This window comes from Ursus arctos, unplaced genomic scaffold (genome assembly GCF_023065955.2).
Source record: "Ursus arctos isolate Adak ecotype North America unplaced genomic scaffold, UrsArc2.0 scaffold_19, whole genome shotgun sequence".
In the NCBI taxonomy this organism is placed as follows: domain Eukaryota; kingdom Metazoa; phylum Chordata; class Mammalia; order Carnivora; family Ursidae; genus Ursus; species Ursus arctos.
Window position 1 is genome coordinate 43589775 of NW_026622863.1, and position 23378 is coordinate 43613152.

The window sequence follows — 23378 nt, forward strand, 5'->3', positions numbered from 1 at the left end:
TCCAGTCAGCCCCACCACATAGGGCTGTTGTGAGATACACATGGTTAGGCCCCACTGGCCCCTGGCCCCACAGACTCTGGGCCCAGCCTTTAAGTGTGGAGTAGTGGATGGGAGGGCCAGCCCCCAGGTCACAGCTGAGGACCCAGGCCTCAAGCGTCCTCATGCAGCGCCGCTGAGGGGGTGAAGCAAATCACGTGTGTGAAGGCTGCCCGGGGCCCAGGAGCGAGTGAGCACTCGGGACGTGAGCTTTGTCACTGCTGTTACGAAACCCGCAGTCCAGAGCAGTCCCTGAGTCCCACCACTCGGTTCGCATCCCACCTCCACCAGCACTGTGTGTCAGAACCTCTCGGCAGCAGTAGGCTTCACCTGTGGGCTGAGGTGATGGTAGAAGCTGCCTCTCACAGCCGCCATGAGGAAACAGTGTGGCCGCACACGAGACACACCAGCCTCTGGGGTAAGGGCCCACGTCACTGGGAGCCCTTGCTACCACGAACCGTGCACATCCAGCACCACTTCCCTTAGGAGTGAATCTTGAGGTGCCTCAGAGCACCCAGCACGTATGGATTCTGAGTGTTCTCAACCCACTGTGCCTCAGTTTCCCCAGGTTCAAAAGGGGAAGACAGGAGTCCCTACATTCCAGAGGTGACGTGAGGATTTCAGCGAGTCATAGGGAAATACCCAGTCACTGTTGACTGGGCTGACGGCACGGCTGTCTCGTGGTTGGCACCTGGCATTCGGGCTCCTTCCTTCCTTGGACTTAGGTCCAGCTCCGTGCAGCCATGGAAGGAGCAAGGAAAGGCCTCTCCCCAACGTCCCCACCCCATAGCAGGGCAGCCCCCACTCCTCAGTTCCCCTGCTCCTACCGGCCTCTCCCAGCCGTCCTTCCAGGAATAGCCGCCTGCCACCTGAGGTGCAGCCCTGCTGCATGTCCTCACCAACCACGTCGGCACAGCCCCAGCCCAGACAGGCCGACAGTGGTGCTAATTAGCTTAATTAACTTGGCCCCAAGGGAGCTGCCCCAGTTGGAGGCCAGAGCCCAGAGTCAGCTGGAATCAGGCCCAGCCATGTCGGAGCCATTGGTCGCCGTCCACCTCTGGCCCTCCTGTCACAGGAAGAAGGAGTCTGGGACCTTACTGCAGAGCCTTCTTTGTAAGTTGTCTGCCTTTGTTTTCTACTGTAAGTGGTGTAATTCCACAACAGGGCCAAATCCAAGTTCAGGCAACACGGGCAAATCAGAGATGCTGTCCGGTGCTCTTGGGCAGAACCCGGAGAGAAAGCACATCCTTCCGGGTGTTCTCTTCATTTGCATTGTGAAAGGTAAACCATGCCCAGGATAAAAACCGAACTAGTCCCAGAGGATTTGCGGCGCAAAACCAGCCTCTCTCCCTCCCCTGGCCCCCAGCCATCCAGCCTCCCGCCGCCCAGACGCAACCATGGCCTTCATTTCTTCCGCATCCATCCTGAAGTGTTCCAACCATGACAAGCCCGTGGAATTCCCTTGGCCAGCGTGGCTCCCTGTCTCTAACGTCTGCCTTTTTCACTTGCTCATATCTTGGGGACAGTTACCATATTAGCACAGAGAAGGTGAAAGATGAGCTCATCCTTTTGAACAGTCCGAGAGCAGTCTGTTTTGTCCTCAGGGGTCATCAGGTTTTCACAATCATGGGGGGACCCGAGATCTTGAGAAAAAGGAAACGGATCAGAATTCAGAATGTACAAGCCCAGTCTGGTTGGTTTTGTTAACCTAGAGTTAATGCCATTTTACATTATTGCTTAGAATTTGCCATTTAGAAACTACAATGGGAAGTTCTTCCAGAAGAAAGAGAATAAGAGCAAAAACAATCGATTTGACACTCCAAACTGAATTCCAGCATACTTTTCCCCTTCAGACACATCCCAGCGGCGCACTGAGGGAGGCAGGCCTGCAGTGGAGGGGATGTGTGCAGGACTGAGGGTGGGGGCAGGACGTTGCAGCCGGATGTGTTCTGGCAAGCCAGCCTTCGACCGCAGAATCACGAGGGCCCGTTAGAATGCTGGAAGTCCTGGGAGCTGGGAAGGCGATTTTAGCAAATGAACACAGAATTAAACAGAGAGGGGAGAAATGCTTGTGTTCTTTTGGCTCAACTTTTTAAAATATCTCTGTCCTTTCTCCTCTTTTATTAAAGTCATTGAAGCTTCTTGTAAAAGGAAGGAAGAGGGACACCTGGCTGGCTCAGTCAGAGGACCATAAGACTCTTGATCTCAGGGTTGTGAGTTCGAGTCCCACATTGGCTGTAGAGATTACTTAAATAAATTTTTTTTTAAAAGGGAGAGAGGAAGGTTGAAAGGAAGGAGGTAGGTAGGGAAGTGGGTTGGTGGGTTGGTTGGAAGGAAGGTTGATTCCGTGTGACTCACGTTGAACAGCTGCTTCGGACTGCTCACAACGTGGCGGGCCTTGTCCCAACACAGAACCGAAGGCTGCAGATGAGGTGGGAGTGGAACCACAAACACACAAGTGCCTGTGACAAGCCACCAGGAGATGAACACAGTGAAGCAGCACACGGGATTACGTGATCGAGCACACCCGAGCTGGGAGGGGACACCAGAAGTTTGAGTGGTCAGGGGAGGCCTCCCTGAGGAGGCAACATCTGAGATAAGCTGGGTAGAAGAGAAGCTGCCATTCATGGGGAATGCTGGGGAGGGCAACTCTAGGCAGACAGAACAGCCAGTGTAAAGGCCCTGGGGCAGGACCGTGCCTGGCATGCTAAAGGAGAATTGGGAGACCTGTGTGGGAGGAGATGAGGGCAGCGGCAGGGCAGGGCGGACTGTCAAGGATTTCATGGGCTGTGGTGAGGCACATTTTTAAGAATCCCCCAACATACCCATCTTTTGGAGCTGAGAGTTTGGTAAATTTCAATATATCAAACTAAGCTATGTGTAAGCTTTGTTCTCTAAAAACGATTTCACACTGTACATACTGCTTCTTTATTCCTGTGACATATCTGGGAGAACCTCTTTCTGTGTCACGTGCATCGGCTCCACTTCTGTTTAACAGCTAGATGGCCTGATTCTGTGGGGCCTCACCCTTCCCCTGCGGACCAATTCTGTGTTTGCTTCACAGACAGGACCCCATTAAGCGTTGCCATATACTTGGCACGCGTAGGTTCACCTGGGCCTTTCTGAAGGACACACGCCCAGAAGTAGAGCCCCGAGGGCCAAGAGCGTGCACGTCTGAAAGTGTTCCACAGGTGGTTTTGCGCCCCTCCCGGAGGGCCAGCCTCATAAATAGTGTCCCTTTCTTGCCATAGATAAGCTGAAGTCCCGGCCTGCTCCCTTTCCAGGGGAGGTGGGCACAGCACGGGACATGCCCTGCACTGACTCACACACTCCACCCAGCTCCTTGCAGGGGTTTCTGGAAAACTGTGAAATCCCTTTGGAAGAGGGAGGGCTAAGCCCCTTTCCAGCTCCCAGGGGAGGAACCATGTACACATTGGGGTGTATGCTCTTCCTCTGTTTCTCTGTGTATATCTCTCTTTGGGCTCTAAAGCTTTTCATTTGCCCAGAGAACACACTTCAGAGAACACTGTAATGAAGCCAGAATTACCCTAGACCTGGGATTCTAATTTGGGGAGGACTACGACCTGACAGGAAAAAACTCGCCAGCCTCTCTTCCTTCTTTTGTTAAAACCCCAAGGTGGCAGCTGAGAAAAATGAGAAGGACGCACACTTCAAAATGCTCAGGAGCCCTAGACATCGTCTTTCTTCCTGGGTCCAAAGACTTTTTCTTTCTTGAGTTACAAAATATCGATAAATTCCAGGTGTTGCCTTTTTTAAAAACTAGTTTTTAAAATGATGAGGACTGTTCTGGCACGTGATTGTGGTAAAATAAATTGAGACAGTTCAGAAAGGTATCAGACGAAGGGGCGCCTGGGTGGCTCAGTCGTTAAGCGTCTGCCTTAGGCTCAGGGCGTGATCCTAGAGTTCTGGGATCGAGCCCCATGTCAGGCTCCTCCGCTATGAGCCTGCTTCTTCCTCTTCCACTCCCCCTGCTTATGTTCACTGGCTGTCTCTCTCTGTCAAATAAATAAATAAAATCTTAAAAAAAAAAAAAAAAAAGAAAAAGAAAGGTATCAGATGAAAAGTGACAGTCCCATCTTTCCACTTCCTAAAGGGACTCCTGACCTCCCAGGGGTCACATACCATTGTTCATAATTTCCCCAGAACTTTTCCTCTGCATTTAAAAGGGTATTACTAAACCAAATGTGATTATGCTCCCCACACACTATACATTTTTTTTTAAGATTTTATTTATTTATTATTTATTTGAGGGATTGGGGTAGAAGCAGAGGGAGAGGGAGAATCTCAAACTTGACTCCTCACTGAGCGTGGAGTCCAACGTGGGGCTCGATCCCACGACCCTGAGATCATGACCTGAGCTGAAGTCAGGAGTCAGACACAACTGACTGAGCCCCCCAGGCGCCCTGTGTACATCATTTTTATGCCATGTCTGTGATACAAGCACAGCAGTCAGATATGGAGGTGACACATGTGGGCTCTGCAGCCTGGTGGCCATGGCTGGAATCCTGACTCCTCCACTCCCACAGGCTGTGTGACCTTGGACACCTATTGTATAGTTTTTTAGTCTCCTTGTACCTCACTCTCCTGTCTGTAAAATGGGGGTGATAGTAATCAAGGCTGCTGTGCAGATCAAGGCTCTGTTGGCATACACAGAGCCCTTGGATGGTGGACAGGGCCCGGTACACAGTGAGGGCTGTTAGCTGTCATTATTTCTCTCCTGGTGACACTTCAGGTCAGGGACCCAATCTTCACCAGGGAAGTAAGGCCTAAGCCTAAAGGCTGAGCCAGGATCAGAAGGCCAGAGGAGGCCTCAGGAGAAGTCCCAGGAGTGGAGGACACAGAGCCCCAGGAGAGCCAACCGTGGCTGGGAGAGGGCCAAGGAGCCGGGGATGACAGACCACAGAGCCAGCAGAGGGGACAGAGGAGTGTGTGCAGCTCAGGGCCAGCTCGGGTCAGCAGTTAACGAGAGCACACACACCCGCCCCCGCCATTTCCCAAGCGTTCACCCTGTAAGGTGCCAGCTGGGCACTTTGCAGCAATCCCCACAGTGCTGTGAGGTCAGCACATTCTCCAGAGGGTCCAAGAGATGGCCACCTGTCTGCAGTCCCACAGCAGGAACAGGCAGAGCTGGGACTCAGACCCAGGCCTGTCCACCTCCATGGCTCCTGCTTTTAACCCAAGGCTGTGCCTCGATGGCTTTTAGATGGCAGAATGTTCTGGAAGGCATTATGGGGTCAGCTTTGCGTGCTGAAGAAGATGGTGATCCGAGTGACCCCGGCTCACAGACCAGCTTCTGGAACGGGAGCCCGGGGGTGGTGACAGTGAGGGGGCTCCGGGGCCCTGGTCAGGGTTCAGGTGCCTCATCTTTTGAGCCTCCCAGCCACCCCATGATTCGTGAACTCTCTTTTTCCACGTGACAGATGAGGAAACTGAAGTTAGGGACATCTGACGACAGACCCTGGAGCACTTGGCCAGAGGTCTGCTGTCTGTGGCCCCACATTCACCATGGGGCCCTGACTGCCAGGAGATTATCCCTCTATGAGAGCCCGAGACCCCATCCCTCTTCTGCGATTGGAAACCTTGGTCTGGGCCACCCTCATCCCACCTGAACAACTGCAGGAACTTTCTCACAATCTCTCTCCCCCCATGCTTGGCCCCACTTCTGTGAGGGTGTCTGTTCTGTCCAGCCACCAGAGTGATCCTTCTAAAACACAGATCAGGGGCGCCTGGGTGGCACAGGGGATAAGCGTCTGCCTTCGGCTCAGGGCGTGATCCTGGTGTTATGGGCTCGAGCCCCACATCAGGCTCTTCTGCTATGAGCCTGCTTCTTCCTCTCCCACTCCCCCTGCTTGTGTTCCCTCTCTCGCTGGCTGTCTCTATCTCTGTCAAATAAATAAATAAAATCTTTTAAAAAATAAATAAAAAATTAAAAAAAAATAAAACACAGATCAGGACCTCACACTCACCCGCTCAGAATCTCAGAGGCTTCCATCCCAAAGGCAGTCCCAGGTGTCCTCTGTGGCTCATGAGTTCCTGCGAGGTCTGTCCCGTCCCCTCCCAGACTTGACCTTGCACCGCTCATCCCTTCCCTGTCCCCTCACTCATCACCAACCCATGGGCCTCCTCCACTCCTCACTCACCAGGCTTGACCCCCTCAGAGCCCAGCACCTGCTTCCTTCCACCTGGAGTGTTCTTCTTTGCTCTCACCCCCTTAGAAGAGCCATGCTCCATCCCCACTGATCCCCACCCGTTTACCTGGCTTTATTTTTCTTCAGAGCTCCTCCCTCTGCCCCACCTTATGGGATCTCTCTTTCTGTTCATTTATTCATTGTGGATCTCCGTGACTGGAGGTCAGCTCCATATTCACTGTTGTGTGTCCCCCGCCTAGAACAGGCACAGCCCAGGGCAGGTTCCCAGGAAATCTTGTGGGATGAGTGAATGGAGAGAATAAATGTGATCCCTCTTCCGGCTCACTTCCAGCGGGTGAAGGGGGCAGCCAGCCTTCTTGGGTCAGGACCGCTTTGAGAAGCAGCATGAGCTTCTGCAAGGCCCCTCTGACCCCGATCCTCTCATTCCAGGCAGGTGGACACCAATACGAAAAACGTCTTCGGGCAGCCACGGCTGAGGGCATCCCTCCGAGACCTCCGCTCCCCACGGAAGAACTACAAATCCACCATTGAGGACGACCTGAAAAAGCTCATCATCATGGACAACCTGGTGCCCGAGCAGGAGAGAGATGCAGGAGTATGTAGTATCGGGCGGGCCGGTAGCCATGGGAGTGCGCGGGAGGGCGCAGGAGCAGGACAGAGCTTCCTGCCTGTGGCCTCCACCTGCGGCACCTGCCAGCCCCATTTTGGTGTATGTGGCTTCATAGCCAGGAGTCAGGTCGTCAAATTAGGGGCCAAATCACAGCATAAGCCAGCCTTGGCAGGCATGTAGAGGATTCATTCCTCTCTAGGGTAGCTCACGTGACTGGAAAGGGATGCTCTTACTGGCTCTCATGTCCCTCTCCTGGGGCCCAGAGTGGAAGCAGCTTCCTCCCACCCAAACCTTGTGGACCAAGAGTGGGGGTGGGGTTCCCTGGGGAAATTCAGGCTCTTGTTACCCAAAGGCAGGGGAAACATAAGGCTCCCTTAATCCCTCGACACTGCTTCTCTTCATTCTTGTCCCCGCCTACTCCTGGTTGGCCATACTCTTCTGGGACCAAGCTGTCTCCAGTGGTCCCCACCAAGGACTGGCTCCCATAAGGCCAGCTTAGATCACACCACCTTCCCTAACCTTACCAAGAGCAGGAGGGTGGCGATGGCCTCGAGAGGGCCAGGAGCAGGAGGGGAGGGAGGAGGAGAGGAGGTATCCCCAGGGGAAACGTGAGGTGCTTTGAGCAGAAAGAGATGCTGGGTGGGTAAGACGCATAGCTGTCTGGGATGGGAAGACACCTGTGAGGACAATGACCAGGAGCCAGGCCATGACCGCTCCCCATGACTGTCCCTGTCTCGTCAACAGTCACCACACAAGAGCCTGCAGCGGACGCTGTCTGACGAGAGTCTGTGCAGCGGGCGGCGGGAGCCCAGCTTTGCCAACCCTGCCAGCCTGGAGCCGGGCCTCCCCAGTGACGTGCTATTCACCAGCACCTGCGCCTTCCCCTCCAGCACGCTGCCCGCCCGCCGCCAGCACCAGCACCCCCACCCACCCGGCGGCAGCAGCCCCAGCACTGTCCCTGCAACAGGCAATGGCTTCCCCGAGAAGAAATGTGAGCCTGGGCGCACCGGGGCTGGTGGGGGGTTTCCCCCAGTGTTGGGAAGTTGGGGGCAGTCTACACTGGAGGTCATCAGTGTTGTTGTCAGTCGAGGTGGGGAGCTGGGGTACGTAGGAGCTTCGGGAGGGGTACTGTTGGTCGGGCACTGTGTGTCACCGACAGAACAAGGGATTGTTAGCCAAGCATCACGGGGTCTCCTGGGGACCACCTCGCTAGAAGTCTGGACTGCCCAAAGATTGGAGTCATCTGATGCCAGAGGGGGGTTTTAGCCCCCACGGCTGCAGATAGGAAGGCCCTGAGGATCGGGCTTTCCGTTAGCTGCTCCCCCAGCTCCCTGTTCCAGCAGCAAGCAGATGGTTTCGTGAATGTTTATTTACTTACCTGATTCGCCCCAAGTCTGCCAACTCTTGGAGGGAGGAGGTGTAAGGGGGTGACTCATCCATCCTTTTACTCATCCAGCGACTACTTACGCAGCATCCCCCACAAAGGGGTCACAATGCACATGGCCCCCATCAAAACCCGTGCACCGGCAGGGCGGGCCCTGCCTCCAGCCCCCCTCTAATCCCTTATGCACAACCCCAAAGGTCCAAAACTGAGAGGTGATGCAGAAGTTCAGGCCAGGCTCATTGAGCAGCAAAACCCAACCCAGACAGCCACGGGGCTGTTTGTTTATTGCCCTTTTCTACCCCACGTGGTGTGAGCAATCGTGACTTCAATTGCAGATCGCTGGCCCTGACTACGGGTGCTGCCCAGCCTTTCCGGGGGCTGGTGTGTAATCGGCAGCACCTGTGCAGCTCCCTCTGCGGCAGACAGATCTTGACTTCGGAGATGTGTCTACCCCAGGAGTTTGGGCTGAGGACTGGATATCGTTGAGGTGGACCTCCCCAAAGCCTGCTCCCTGTCCGTCCTCATCCCCGTCTCAGCTCTAGGCCGGCCTACCCCTCACCGCATTAAACCGAGACTCAGACACGTTAGTATGTGGAAGATGCTGCGTACTGTCCCTGACAGGTGCAGTAAGCACTGAAGAGCACTAGCTCTTTATTATTATGTTGGTATTCTTCCGTCTGGAGCAAGCATTTTAATCCCCCTGTGAGTCAGGTTTGTACCTCGGGACTGGAGAGCAGGGGTAGGACAGAGTATTAACAGGGACCTTCTAAACCCCAAAGCCTGGTGGGGTTGGGTGTCGAGCAGGGTCAGCGTCAGACCATGCAGTTCAAAGTCAAGTGCCACTGCCAGCGAGTGTGAACTCGAGCCAGGCATCTCACTCTGAGCCTCGGTTTCCCCCTCCACAACACGGGGGGTCATCACAGCACCTCCCTCCCAGCTATTGGAGGTGAGGCTGTGAGATGGTGGTCCCCAGAGCGCGCCCAGCATGGTTGGGCCCTGCCTTTCCTGCCTGAGTCACCTCCTGACCTCTCTGTGCTCCATGGCCGTCCTCTGTCCCCTCCCCTTTGGCAGCTGTGAGGGGTCAGCAAGGTGAGGCCCGGGGCCTCCGCCCGGCACGTGGGGCTCAGCCGATGGCTGCAGCAAATGCAGCTGCTGCTGCTGTCACTCCCAACCCGGAGACACCAGGGGCCTCTCTCTGCCCTGACTTCTGGACAGGGACCCAGCAGGTCTCCCCACGGTGACGCTGCCCGCCACCGGACACTGGCCACACACTGACGACCCCGATTTATATTTGTGGCCTAGCACTGCCTCCCCCTCTCCACACCTCCAGAAACAAACTTGTGGCCCACCCCCGGCCTCCCCATCTCAGGGCTGGCTTCAGAATTCTGAGGTCACCCTACACACTTCTCTCTGGCCCACACTCACCTCCCCTCTTCTGGGAGTCCGTTTGGTTTCACGTACAAAATCATTCCAGGACCTGCCACAAAAACACCACCCCCCCCACCTCACCCAGTGCTGTCCACTCTCCCCAGCAGCCTCCTCACTGCCTCCTTGCTCCCCACCCCCACACGGTCCTGCCTCCGCACACAGCCAGGGGGAGCCTGTGAGCGCCTGCATCAGGTCGCATCCCCCCCTGCTCAGAGCCTACCTGTGGCTCCATCCCACTCAGAGTAAAAGACAGAGTCCTCCTGACCTACGAGGCCCCACTCGGTCCAGCCCCGTCACCTCGGACTTCACCTCCCACTGTTCTGTCCCTCTCACCCCATCCCCACCCACATAAACACCTGACACTCCCACCCTCTTACCTGCTGGCATTTGGCATCTTCCAATGATGGTAACATATTTATTTGATCGTATGTGCTGTTATAACAATTATATAGCGTAATAGATAGAGCTACACAGAAAGTAAAACAGAATGGATGAGCGTCTTTGTTTCCTTCACGTTGTCATCCTCCTCACCCCCACCCCCCGCTCTTCCTACCCAGCCACCATCTCTGCCTCGGAGCTCTCGCTGACCGATGGGCGGGACCGGCCACTGCGGCGCCTTGACCCCGGGATGATGCCCCTGCCGGACACAGCTGCTGGCCTTGAATGGTCCAGTCTAGTGAACGCAGCCAAGGCCTACGAAGGTAGGCACCTTCCACCCCACCTGGCCCCATCCCTCCCCCCGCTCTGCTCTAGAAGGACCAGCAGAAGGCCTTAGGGCTTTGAAGTAGGGCACACGCAGGATCCAGAATTAGGGGGAGGCAGGTTCACATCCTGCCCTGGCTCTGGCTCACTGTGCAGTCCTGGGCAAGTGTATTTGCCTGTCTGATCTACAGAACAGGAACGTGCCTGGGGCCGCAGTGAGGATTGCATGAAACACCATGTGTGAAACACATCAGGCACAGAACGAGCCCTCAACAGGCGGTCCCTTGTATCATGTCACAGGGCGAACTTATAGTCCTCCAAGTTGTATTTAGATTTGCTCTGGCTGCAAGCGGCAGAAAACCCAAAGTAACAATGACTTAAGCGTGCAAGGTCTTATGCAGGTGAAAATTCCTGGAGTGGGTAGCCTGGGACTGGAGCCGAAGTTCCATAAATTGCATTAGGGCGGGGCGCCTGGGTGGCTCAGTTGTTAGGCGTCTGCCTTTGGCTCAGGTCATGATCCCAGGGTCCTGGGATCAAGCCCCGCATCAGGTTCCCTGCTCAGTGGGGAGCCTGCTTCTCCCTCTTCCACTCCCCCTGCTTGTATTCCCTCTCCGCTGTCTCTCTCTCTCTCTGCAAATAAATAAATAAAATCTTTAAAAAAAAAATGCACTAGGGTGCAGGCTCCTTGTGCCCTCTGCCATTTCCGGGGGCCTCACCCTCACGGTCCAAGATGGCTTCTAGAGTGCAGGCCACTGTGTCCAGCTCCGAGCAGCAGGAGAGAGGACACATCCCCTGACACTCCTCCTCCACTTCCTTACCATGGGCCGGAGTGTCACACACAGCCGTACCTAATAGCTCCAGGACAGGCTGCCTGCAGAATGAGGCCATGTGCCCAGCGAACGTTTGGGATTTGTTCTTAGGGAAAAAGGGAAAACAGATAATGAGGGACAGCTAGCACTCTGCCATTTCCTTCCCACGTGACCTTGGGCAAGCAGCTTTGTCTTTCTAAGCATCAGTTCCTCATCTGTAAAATGAGACCTATGGTGACCCCTGACAGACATGAACATATTCTTCTGGCTCTTTTTTTCATCTTTTAGATGATAGCTTTGCTGTCCTTTCTTCAGGAAGCCCTCCCTGATATCCCGTAGTCTGGATTTGGCACCTGCTCTGGGCTCGCCCAGCACTGACCACTCAGGGCCACTGCTATCCGGTGGTGGGTCTGTCTTCCCTGCTGGACTGGGAGGGCAGGACCCAGGACCATCTTGGTCACTGCTGGATGCCCTGAATGGGTCTGGCTCAGAGCAGGATCCCTTAAACCAGACCCATAGGGTACGTGGCCTTCCTGTTTCCATGTTTGGGTCAGTCCACATCTGGCACATGGCCTGGAGAAAGCTTCCCTCCTTGTCTGCTCCTTTGGTCTCTTCCATCCTACCTTGCAGCCTCTCCCATCACAGGATGAAGACAGTCAGGCCTCCGGGGGTGGGCAGGGTGGGAGGGAAAGCGGTCGGAGAACACCAGGCTGAGCCTCTGGTCTACCCCCGCCTTATGCTCAGGAACCACCGGCAGGGGAATGGCTGCTAGCAGGGGCCCAGTACTGCAGGTAAACTGGACCCTCAGAGCTCTGACACACAGCGGAGGAGAGGGTTGCTCCACGGCACTTCTGGGAGGAGGTGACACGGCCACCATGACATTACAGGGCATCTCCACAGAGCCAGCACTTTATCACCTTACAGACATCACTTCTAACCTCTGGTCTCAGGGATGTGTTAGGATTCCTGTTTACAGATGAGGAAACTGAGGCTCAGCTGCCAGCATCCCCCACCTGGCCACGGGCACACGGGGTCAGGATTCGAAACCAGGCCTAAAGATCCTCCAGAAAGATGGGCATAGGAAACAGACCACTTATAGAAAAAGAAACTCAGATGCTCTTACACTTTTGTACATACGCTCAGGCGCTCTCCTCATTGAGATGAATTCGGGTTGTAACTCACTGAGCTACAGTTCTTCACCTCTCCGAGCTGCAGAGACGGAGGTGGAGGACCCCGTGGGTGAGCAGGGGAAGGGGGCCCCTCGTGTGTGGCAGGTGCGGTGTAAGCTGGATGCAGGCCCTGGCACTGCCAGATGGACAGTGCACAAGCCCTTTCTCCCCACAAATCTCGGGAGTCTTGGCACAGGGAAGCCTTTCCTCTAAATGTGGCCCAGTTGACCATCACCCCGTGGTGTGTCCATCCTGGCGTGGACTTGGGCAGACCTCACCTCTTACCCATGATCTGAATGGCCACTGAGGGAAGGCGGTGGTGACTTGGGGGACAAAAAGTTCATTTTTTTTATCCGTTTATTCGTTGATGCCACAAACTCGATGCTGCCGGCCCCAAGGACTTCACGTCCCCCTACAAGTCACGGGCAGTGTCAGGCTGAACATTACTTGGGTCCAGGACTTTGGGAGGGAGGGGAAGGAGTGGGGCCAGCGCAGGATGTGACAAGTGAAGGCATCCTTGTCTCCTGAGGGAGGAAAGGTCAGGCGTGGTTAAAAAGGAAAGCAGAGCCTCCAGCCTGGGTTTGAACCCCAGCTTCTCCACTGATGAGCTGGGTGACAAGGGGTTGGCTTCTGCTGCCTCAGTTTGCTCATCTGTAAAGTCAAGGTGACATTCCTACTGCAAGGTGTCTGTAAGCACTGATGGGTTTACGTAGACTTCCCGCGCTTACAAACGAACGCGCGTCAGCATTTGTAGCACCTGTGCGTCCCTGAGGCCGTTTGGGATTTTAACCCCAGATTCAGGATCCAGGGAGAGAATCTGAGGGCCTTTATCAATTGGACTCTCCAAGTCTCCACAGGGTCCCCAGGGGGTCTCACTCCCTGGGTTCCCCAAGCAGCTGGCTCTTCATCTGAGGGGATGCATGGGGAGTGTGGGGGCATGTCCCGGGAGGGGTGCCAGGCAGCGGGGCCACCTCCTCTCTCCCCACCTCTCTCTTCCCATGGGTGTCCAGGCATCCCGGGGCCAAGACCACTGGTCTGTGGGAAGCAGCGGGGAGGTTCCAAGCTGCTCCCTGAAGACCAGATGCCACCAGTACCTGTGGTATTGTCTTCAGAAGGCAGAGCTGTCCAGACACTGAGCCCCCGCTGTGGGCTTCTGGGAGAGACTGGGGCAGCCAGAGCCCCACCTCCCCGCAGCCACCCCATTTACACTGCTCCACCCCCCCACCTTGCCTAAGGAGCCAGCACCACCTGTGAGAAAGCTGGGGGAGCAGGTTGGTGGCACATCAGAGTCCCCCAGGGGGGTTTCTCCTCCTTCTCTATGAAATTAATAAATGAACCCCCGCAACACCACAGAAGGTTAGGTAATGGGTGATGTGGGACTGTGTAGCAGAAAGGCCTGGAAGGAAACACACCAGTGCCACAGTGGCAGTTACTTCCCTGTGGAGCAGGGCGCGGGCCGGCAGCAGAGCTGTGAGCTTGGTTGGTTTGTTTCCGGGATGTTGTATGTGCGTTATCCTGTGTGATTCAGACGGATGGAAAAGACTAAAGGAATTATTGTTAATTTCGGTAGGTATATTCACGGCGTGATAGCTATGGCATAGGGAAGCTTCTGTGGGTGAACCACAAAAATAATATGGGGTTTGCTTCAAAATATTCCAGAAAAAAAAGTAAAGGAGATCACATCTTGGGGTGCTAGAAAGTAAGGAAATGCTTTAGCAAAGGGGGGTGGGGGGAATGGAGCAGTCAGGGGGACACGGGAGTCATCCTGAAGAGCTGCCAGTGGCCGAAGTTGGAGCAGTTGAACAACAAAATAAATAAGAGCGGTATTGGATTCTAACCCAAAGAAGAGAATAAATGTCCCTGAGTCCGTGCTCATGTAAGTAGTAACTGAATAGACAGACGGTGGCTCTGTGACAGCTCTTCCTTATAAGAGGATCCCCGTTCATCTAGAAGGAATGAGGAAAATGGAAAGTCATCATTAAAATAACACAGTAGTGATTGATGATTTCTAAAATTAGTGGGGAGACTTTCAGCAGAAGCAAAGTGTTTACATAGCCTCAAAGTATCTACCCCAAAATATTTAATGAACGATTGCGTAGTCCCCAAGTGCTTTCATACTCGTCCCTCCAGGAGGTGGGGCTTCGTTTCCTTTCGCTGTTGGGAGCGGGCCAGACTCAGCATCTCACTCCTAACTCAGTGGCTATTGGAAGGGAACAGTAGTCACTTCACAATGGAGAGAGCCAGTGGACAGCCCTTTAACCAAGGGAGCAAGGTCATCATTGCTGGTAACAAGACACATCAACATCTGGGACACCTGGGTGACTCATTGGGTTAAGTGTCCGCCTTTGGCTCAGGTCATGATCCAAGAGTCCTGGGATCGAGCCCTGTGTTGGGCTCCCTGCTCAGCGAGGAGCCTTCTTCTCCCTCTGCCTCTGCCTCTCCCTCCACTCGTGCTCTTTCTCGCTCTCTCAGTCTCTCTCAAATAAATAAAAAATCTTCAAAAACAAAATAAAAACTTCTTTAAAAATGTCAAAACTTGAATCGGGGGCCTGCCTTAGCTGGGTGGCCAGCTTGTGCCCCTGAGCTCCTGGTGGCACCTGTGCCCAACGGGCACGCAGGGACTCCCCCCCCCCCCCGGTTTTCTGTGCCCACATATTCCACTGTCCAGCTGTCCCCGGGGCTCACTGACCTAGTGGCTCTGAGAGGGTCCGGCTGCCACCAGTTCTTACCCTGACAGATCATCTCCTGGTCCCCGTTTAAAAATGCAAGTGCTCAGGCCCCGTCCCCAGGGTGAGTCTAGGGTGGGACCTAGGAATCGGAGCCTTAACCACCATGGGATGTCTTTTCTCTCTTCAGTAGGATAGTATTCTCTGTCTTGCTTCTCTTTTCACTTTTGAAATTTCACAGACATTCTCAAAACCATAGTGCAAATGAATCCCCATGAACTCCTCACCCAGCTTCAACCTCATCCACTTGTGGCCATGTTTTGCATATCATTCCTTGTTGATGAAACCAGGTCATTTATGCCGAATTTGGGTGGTTACTCTCACAATGTCATTTCACTTGTTTCTATCCCTTGAATTTTGTTTAAACCGTTCATTGGGTCCAGAATCTTGCTCAGAATCAGGATGGGATTTTTGTGTGTCACCTGGTTTGGGTTTGGGGCAGGAACCCATCCTAAATGCCTGTGTTATCGAGCAAAAGTGATTGGGAATGTCGGGGTGGTTTGGCTGGGAGGTGTGCGGGAAAGGTGGTTAGTCAGTGGGGCAGAGGTACAGGGGGGGTGGAGGGACGGGGAGCCCGGCTGACCCCTCTCCCCTCTCTCTCCTGGGCAGTGCAAAGAGCCGTCTCGCTTTTCTCCCTCAACGACCCAGCTCTGAGCCCGGAGGTCCCACCTGCACACAGTCCTGTCCACAGCCACCTGAGCCTGGAGAGGGGGCCCCCCACTCCCAGGACCACCCCAACCATGAGGTGAGGTTTCCCTGGGAACACCTGGAGGCCGGCAGCCTGAGTCCCTACAACCCAGATCCACGGCCAGTGAAAGAGGGGCCACGGGGGTGGGGGGTGAGAGGCAGCTGCTGCTCGGCATCCCCCACCACCCCCTCCACACTAGTTGGGGGAGACATCTACTCTTCTCCCCAACAGACTGTGGAGTAATCCACGCACGGGGACCCAGTGGTGGCCGAGTCCAGGTTAGCCCCATCCCCATGGATGGAGACAGCACTATAAGCCGTACAGTCAGTTCACTTCTAAGTTGTGAAGCGCTAAGGAGTGCCCCCCATGGTACCCCCCCACCCTGGTCCCTTCCTGCGTTTCATTTCCCCTCCATCTGCTCCTGGGTCCCCTCTATACATGCCTGAATTATGCAGACGGTCACCTCTCCCCTGGCAGCCCGAGCTGGACTGTCCATGGACCCAGGAGCTGGGCTGTCCATGGACCCGGCAGGGACGGAGGAGGACGGGGAGACAGACCGCTCACATCTGTCTTCTCACATCTAGTGCAGCATATCTGACTGCACTCGCTTGGCCGGAAATACAATTAAAAAGAGGGAGACAGAGTGGAAAGGGCATGTTCGCACGTCCGTGGATTTCAGGAGTTCGCGTCACTCTCACCGGCGCACCTCGCCGTGCAGGCTGACGTGTACATCAGCGGGGCGCTGCACTTTATGGGCAAATGGAGGGATTTTCGACGGAAATTTTGACTCTTCTGGGTTTTTCTGACTCTTCTTTTTTTTTGACTCTTCTTCACACTCCTCTTTCCCTGGCTTTAGAACTCAACCTCCACCAAAGAGGTGGTAGATATAGGCCCAACTATAATCGCAGGAATAAGGCAGGCACTGCCGCGAGGGGAGGAACGAGGGAGGAGTGGGCGGGGGGGGGGGGGCAGGCTGGCTGTGGGAATGGCAGGGCCGTGGCCTCCGGGCGAGCACCCTCAATCCCTTCGCCCCTGAGCTGGTGACCCTCTCCCACCTGCCTCCCACCTCCCCAGCAGCTGCAGGTCCCCAGGATCCAAGATCGGGGAGGGGGAAGAAAGGGGCTGGAAGGCAGGCTGAGTCCTCTCCCCTCTCTCTCCCCTCTGGTCTGCTGCAGCCCCCCTCTCCCCCCCCCCCGCCCCGTCCCCAGTCCTCCGCAGGGCAGGCCGAGCAGGCCAGGGCTGGGGGGCTGCACAGAGGAGGAGCCATAGGCTGGGTTGCCCTCTCTAGGGGATAAGGACACGGTGCCCTCCCAGACCACGTTGGGCCAGGAGCTGTGTTAAACTGAGACTGTGCCCAGCACAGGGTAGGCTCTCTGGAAGGGCAACGCTGCCATCATCTTTGTCGGTGTCCTTTATTATAGTCCCCAAGGGCAGGCCTTCCCGTTCATTGCCCATTGCAGACGCAGGGCCCAGGTCTGCGGGGTGCTCGGTGGATGTCCGCAGGCGGTCTCTTTGTATTGTGCCACGTGAGGTGCTCACACCTGGGAGGAGTTTCTCCCTGAAGTCCAGGCATGGTCTGTGCCTGGGGGGAGGGCACTCTTCAGGGCAGGCACACACCCAGCCTTCCACAGGCACCCGCAAGCCCCGTCCACATCCACAGATCCACAGCCCCCATGCACACCCACAGACATACTCCCTCTGGGTGGAGCGCAGCAGGGAGGAGGGCTGGCTTCAGGCTTCCCCCGGAGCCCCTCCTCCAGGCATCCCTCAGGACCCCAGCAAGGATAGGAATCCCCAGAACTTCAGGGACAAGAGGGTCCTGGGCCCCGTGGGTCTGGAACCCTCCCCGGGGCCTGGGGGCCTTGAGTCTCACCCTGCCCCCTGTGTTTCCAGCGAGGAGCCTCCCCTGGACCTGACAGGCAAGGTGTACCAGCTGGAGGTGATGCTGAAGCAGCTACACACAGACCTCCAGAAGGTAAGGCCGCCGGGCAGCCAGCCCTCGCGGTGTGCGCCGCCCTGTTCGTTTCCCCGACGCTCGGAGCGGCGGGGGGGCCGCGAGGCTGAAGCACCTGTCCCCACCCCACCCCACCCATCCTAGGGGCGCCACCCAGCTTTGAAGGAATGCAGTCATGAGCAAAGAGTAGAAAGTGACACCACCGAAGTTTGGTAAGCACATGGAGAAAACTCCTAAATTCCTAGAGGAAGAACAAATTGGCCCCACGTTTTCAGAGGGCAGTTGGACAATATTTATTTAAAAACAAATGGGATTCTGCATCTTGTCGATCCCGCAGTTCTGCTTGTGGGCATTTGTCCAGCAGAATTTCAAGCATGGGGACAGAGATCCGTGAGCAGGGTTGTTCACTGCTGCTCCGTTGGCAATAAAAACTTGGCTCCAGTGCAGCTGTCCCTCCACAGGAGCGTGGTTATATAAAGGACAGGACACCCGTGCAGTGGAATATTCTGCAGCCAGTTAAAACACTAGCAGGAATCTGTGTATTTACTGACATACAAAAGAAGTCGAGTCACTCAAGTAGGTACTAAGCGAGCTACAGAACTATTGCCTAGAACATCGTCATACTTAAGAAAAAACAATGCGTAACGTCCGTGGTCAGAGGGTTATCTGGAAGGCAGCATTCCGAATTGTTCGTTATACTTATCTCCAGGATGTAGAAGCAGGGGGAGAGAAGTAAGGGCAGAGAACGTCTGCTTGTTGCTTTATACACTTTGGGGGAAAAGACAAAAAGGTGGCAGAATATATTGTGCGAGTCTCAAGCCCAGGAATCCTAGGGGCCCCGGTTCCAATGCCACCATGTAATACTGTGTGACGTTGGACAAGTCGGCTGCCTTGGGATGTCACAGAGACTGGAAGGGCATCTCAGAAGGGCCAGCGGAGCCCGTACAGGCAGCCCTTGTCCGCATCCCAGCTCCCCACCTGCTGTGCGAGGCTGGGTTTCCTCTTCTGGGAACCTGAGCCTAACAGCAGTCCCCCAAGTCCGTGGGTGGCTGTGAGGGTAAACTGAGGTGATAATCATTGCCATGAGGTCTCTGTTCTAAGAGTTGAGGGGGACGGGTCCAGAGAGATGAGGCGATTTGCCCAGGGTCGCTTAGCAGCCAGCAAGCAAGCCCAGCTGGGATTTGAACCCTGGCTGCCCGGCGCTCTGGAGGCCGCCGCTGTTCCCACCAGCTGACGCCAGCCCCGCCCCACAGGAGAAGCAGGACAAGGCAGTGCTGCAGTCGGAGGTGGCCAGCCTGCGACAGAACAACCAGCGCTTGCAGGAGGAGTCACAGGCCGCCAGCGAGCAGCTGCGCAAGTTCGCCGAGATCTTCTGCAGGGAGAAGAAGGAGCTCTGACGAGGCCCCCTGGCCGGGCCACCTGTGGGCTCCCGCTCTCCCATCTCCCTCAGCTCGCTCCCCGGTTGCGAGTGTGACCGAGATGACCCAGCCAGGGCCCCACTACCCTCCTCATGGACATGGAGACCCTGGACGGCAGTAGGCCTCACCAGAGCTGGGCCGCTGTCTGCTCGCGGTCCTCCGGTCCCACAAGGTGATCCGGTCTCAGGCCCCTCCTCTGAACTGCCCAGCTCTGGTCCGTGACACTGGACCATGCCCACCCTGGCCCCTGGGGGCCCTAGCCTCTTCCTAGGACCAAGCCATCGGAAGCTGTAGGAAGGGGAGAAGGGAGGGCCAGAGTGTGTCTCCAAACCCCACAGCTCCAGGAGTCCACAAACCAGGTTTCTTCACTGCGTACAACAGAGTTTGGGCTTGTGGGGCCAAGCCCCCTGCATGAGAAATCAGTGTGAGACTGGCCCAAGCCTCCCCCAGGCCCCAGAGAGAGGAGGGCCTGTGTGGACACTGGGCAGGGCTCTCAGTACTGGTGTGCTCACTCCAGAAAGCACGGACATAACCCCCTTCCAACCGTATTGTTCCAAAAAGCCGCCCGGAGCACTTTCTTAGAGTTTCGATTCTTTTCTTGGGACCGCAGGCTGGAGAGAGGAAGCCCCAGCATCCAGAGTCAGCTTCTCTGAGGGGAAACTCTATTTGCACACTTGGGACCATTTCTACAGTCTTTTTTCGGTCAGCCCCTCAACCGCCAGAGGCCACCTTCCAGCTTCTGCCCAGACCGCAAAGCCCGATCTCTCCTCCCCAGCCCCACCAGCTCTGACCACACGGCCGGGGCCTCTTCCGGGCACCAAGAGGGGCTCCACGAAGCCCTCAGGTCAGGGCTGATGAGAAAACAGTCTTCATCTCCTCTCTGGTTTTGTTTTCCCTTCGCGAACAAGCCGACATCCGGACACCCTCACTGTGCTCCCCGGGGGGGTGCTTTGCTGTGTGAACCCCCACGGGATGCTGGTTCTCTAAAGGCAATAAGGGGCAGCTTGCCAGTCAGCCAAGCCAGAGCGGTACTACACTGTTCACCCAGGAAACAGAGTTTCTTTTTTTTCCTTTAAAAACAAAAAAGATATATATATATATATTTATTTTTTCATGTAGAGTTGCGCCAGAACAAGTCTGTATGGCCACAATCTGTGGATTCCCCCAAACCTCAAGCTGAGGATCAAGGTGTGTCCCCCACAGGCTGGGACTCAGTGGGAGGACTCCCGAGGGATATAGTCGGGGGAGCAGGCTGGTGGGCTTTCCCATTTGGGGAGGCCCCAGGCAGGGGGAGTTGGCCCCGCTCCAGGCAGCACTCTCTGGGCTGGAAGCCAGCACCAGGTGGCCCAGCCCTGGTCCAGAGACCCCACCGCTTTCTCTTTGGGTCCAGAAACCTCAGGGAAGGGGGCTGTGGGGACCACACGGGACACAGGCATTCAGAGAGGTGCCAGGCAAGATGGGGAGGGGCCAGGCTGGGCCAGCAGGGGCAGCAGAAAAGGACACTCTTGTCTCCCTGCGATCAACCTCTGACCCCAGCAGCGCTGCAGTCCCGAAGAAGCCCTCGGAGTGAGAGGAGGGCCGCAGGTGTGGGGCTAGCTTGGTCCTCCGCCCTGGCCAACTACTGTGATATCTCTGCCCCTCTTCCCCACCCCGTTTTTGGAAGGGTTCTCCAGGACCACCCCACCACCCTTTCCTCAGACCCTAACCTGGAGGCTGCCCACCCCCACCCCCGCTCTTTTTTTAAGTTCTCTTCATCTCTTCAGATCATTCAGATCATTTTGGGGACCTAATCATGTACATTGACAAGTGTAAATTATGATTTTTTTGGTTTTGTTTTCTGTTATTTTTTAAGGATCTCTGAAAAAGAAATCTATTTAATTTGACGTTGGTGTTCTATCTGAAGGCTTGAAAATAGCAGGGGGTTTTTTTCATTATGTTGATTTGTTTCATTTGGATTTTTTATTCTTTATTGTCTTCCCCCCCCCCCATCCCTGTCTTGAGATTTTTTGGCATGTTTCTGGAAGTTTCAAAGGAAATAAATGTTTCATAGAAATGGCTTGTGTGTTCACTAGCTGGGCAGCTGCCTGGAGTCACTGATGAGGGTGTGGTCCAGCGTCAGCCCCCTCCTCCTGTCCCCCTTGTCCCAAACGCCATCTCTCTCTCTCTCTCTCTCTCTCTCTCTCACACACACACACACACACACACACACACACACTCTTCCCTAAGCACCAGCCTTGCTAATTTCCTTTCTTTGGAACCCAAATGACAGGAATCCAGCCCTCAGAAGGTGAGAAAGTCCTTAAGTTGAAAAGAGGAAGAGATTGCACCGAAGAAGTCATTTCTATCGGCCAGAAAGCCAGCGGAGCGGGCCGGTTTCAGATTTAGTGGTCAAACTTAAAAATCTGGAGGTTGTACAGACAGCCGGATTTCCAGCCTGGTAAATCTGTCCTTTGCAGCGGGACTCAGAGCCAAGGGGCCCCTGCCTCCTTTGGCTGCGGCCTCTCCAGGCCACACCCTCCCGGTGCTGGCTTATTTGCATGCCCCCGCCCTCATCGGTGGGAGTAGGCCTCCCACTGTCAGTCGTCTGGTTGGTGGTTTCGGGTGCAAATCAGCCCCTGCTTCCAGGCCAGGGGGGAACACAGTGAAGCGGGGGTGTCCCATTACCCCCTCCCTCCAGGGGCTCTCCTGGCCCGGCTACGCAGCAGCCCTGATGAAACACTCGCAGTTTGACCTGGGGATCAGGGCCCAACTGATTTTCTGAATCTCAGAATTCCACGTGAAAATCCAAGGTCTGGCCTCTTGTGGGAAGTCCGGATCCGAGAAGCAGCCCAACCTCCTGGCAGGACTGGCCAGGTGGCTAAGTCTTCCTGACCCGCCTCACCCCCTTACCTGTCATTGAGTTTTCCATCCCTGAGCTAAAACCTGATGCTTCTCTGACTCAGCCTCTCCCCTGCCCCCCCCCGAAAAAATATCTTTTTCCAAAACGGGTATATATCCTTTTTCCAGAGGAGGTGGACCAGCTATTTCCACATCTCCTAAAAATTCTAGAGTGTTCCAGACACTCTCCCAGTCTCCACCCTCCTTGAGGCCCCATCCTCTCCCCGTGCCGCCCTACCCCCACCAGCATGGGAACGGTGGAACAGGCTGTTCTCACATCCTCTCCTGGCGCCTGTGACACACACCAACGTCCAATGCCCCGCAACTCGCACCCACACTGTGCCCCGCTGGTCCCTTTCCCATCTTGCCCCAGTTTTCAACTTCCCCGGCCACGTCCTGATCTCTCCAGCAGGCGCCCTCTTGGACCCTCCCCCAGTCTTGCCCCCCCCCCCCCCCCCCGTCACCCCTGGCTCTGTCCCCAGCCAACTTCTGAAGCCCTTCATACCTTTGGCTGTCTCCACATTTTATTGTTCCCTAAATTCTTTGTCCTCTCCCCTGAAGGCTCATCTCTGTGTCATTGTCCTGGGACTTTACCTGTCCCTGGATCCTGTCTCTCTCCCCACATGTGCTTCTCTCTGATTCTTCTGTCTCTCTCCTAATTTATGTGCCCGGGTTCTCTGCCTCCCCTCATAGAATCTCTCCTGCTTCTCCAGATCACTCTCGACTTCCTCCTTCTGTCTCTCCCTGATGTGTCTGCTATTTTTTCTTACTATTATTTCCTCTCCCACTGAATCTCCATCTCTCTTCTCTTCTCTCCCCCCCCATCACTCCTATGGCTCGCTCATCTACCTCTCTCCCCAGATCTATTTCTTCCCTCTCCTGCTCTTGTTCCCATTCTCTATAAATGTGTGGCTCTGTGTCTCCTTCCTGATCTGTCGGTGTCCTGGTTCTCTCCACATCCCACCTCACCCAAATCTGCCTCCCTCCCAACATCCCTGGGATGGGGAACCCCAGGTGAGGTCAAGCGATTAGGAGGAGGTGCTCCTGGCACCCCTGCCCCCTACCCTAGCCCAGAAAGGCAGCCTCTTCATCTTTCCATCCCTTCCCCCAGGCCCCAGCTCCCGCCTCCCCCCTCACTGCTGCTCGCTGCAGCTGCAGCAGCCCGTTGCCAGGGCAACCACAGCTGGCTGGGCGGGAGCCCCCTCCACCCCATCCCCCCTCTCTCCTTTCCGGCGAGGCTGGGAGGAGCTGGGACAAAGCCAGAGAAAGGCGGGGTGCAGGGGTGGGGGAGATGGAGGGAGAAGAAGGTCGAGGTCGGGCTGGCTCCAGCTGTTAACCTCGGTCAATTCTCCCTCAACAAGGCCCTCATCTCCCCTTCATGGCGATTGCCCCCCAATCCAGCCCGGA

At 55.5% G+C, this 23378-nt stretch overlaps 1 protein-coding gene across 1 annotated transcript in view; it reads left to right on the top strand.

The window, feature by feature from the left end:
* Positions 1 to 21147, top strand: part of SIPA1L3 (signal induced proliferation associated 1 like 3) — a 225034-nt gene extending 203887 nt beyond the window's left edge. The window contains exons 17-22 of the mRNA XM_057314358.1: positions 6636 to 6801; positions 7561 to 7807; positions 10186 to 10329; positions 15644 to 15779; positions 17616 to 17697; positions 18930 to 21147. Of these exons, the coding sequence (XP_057170341.1) occupies positions 6636 to 6801; positions 7561 to 7807; positions 10186 to 10329; positions 15644 to 15779; positions 17616 to 17697; positions 18930 to 19073 (919 nt within the window). The 3' untranslated portion in view covers positions 19074 to 21147. The remainder of the gene's footprint in view (positions 1 to 6635; positions 6802 to 7560; positions 7808 to 10185; positions 10330 to 15643; positions 15780 to 17615; positions 17698 to 18929) is intronic.
* The last annotated feature ends 2231 nt before the right edge of the window (positions 21148 to 23378 follow it).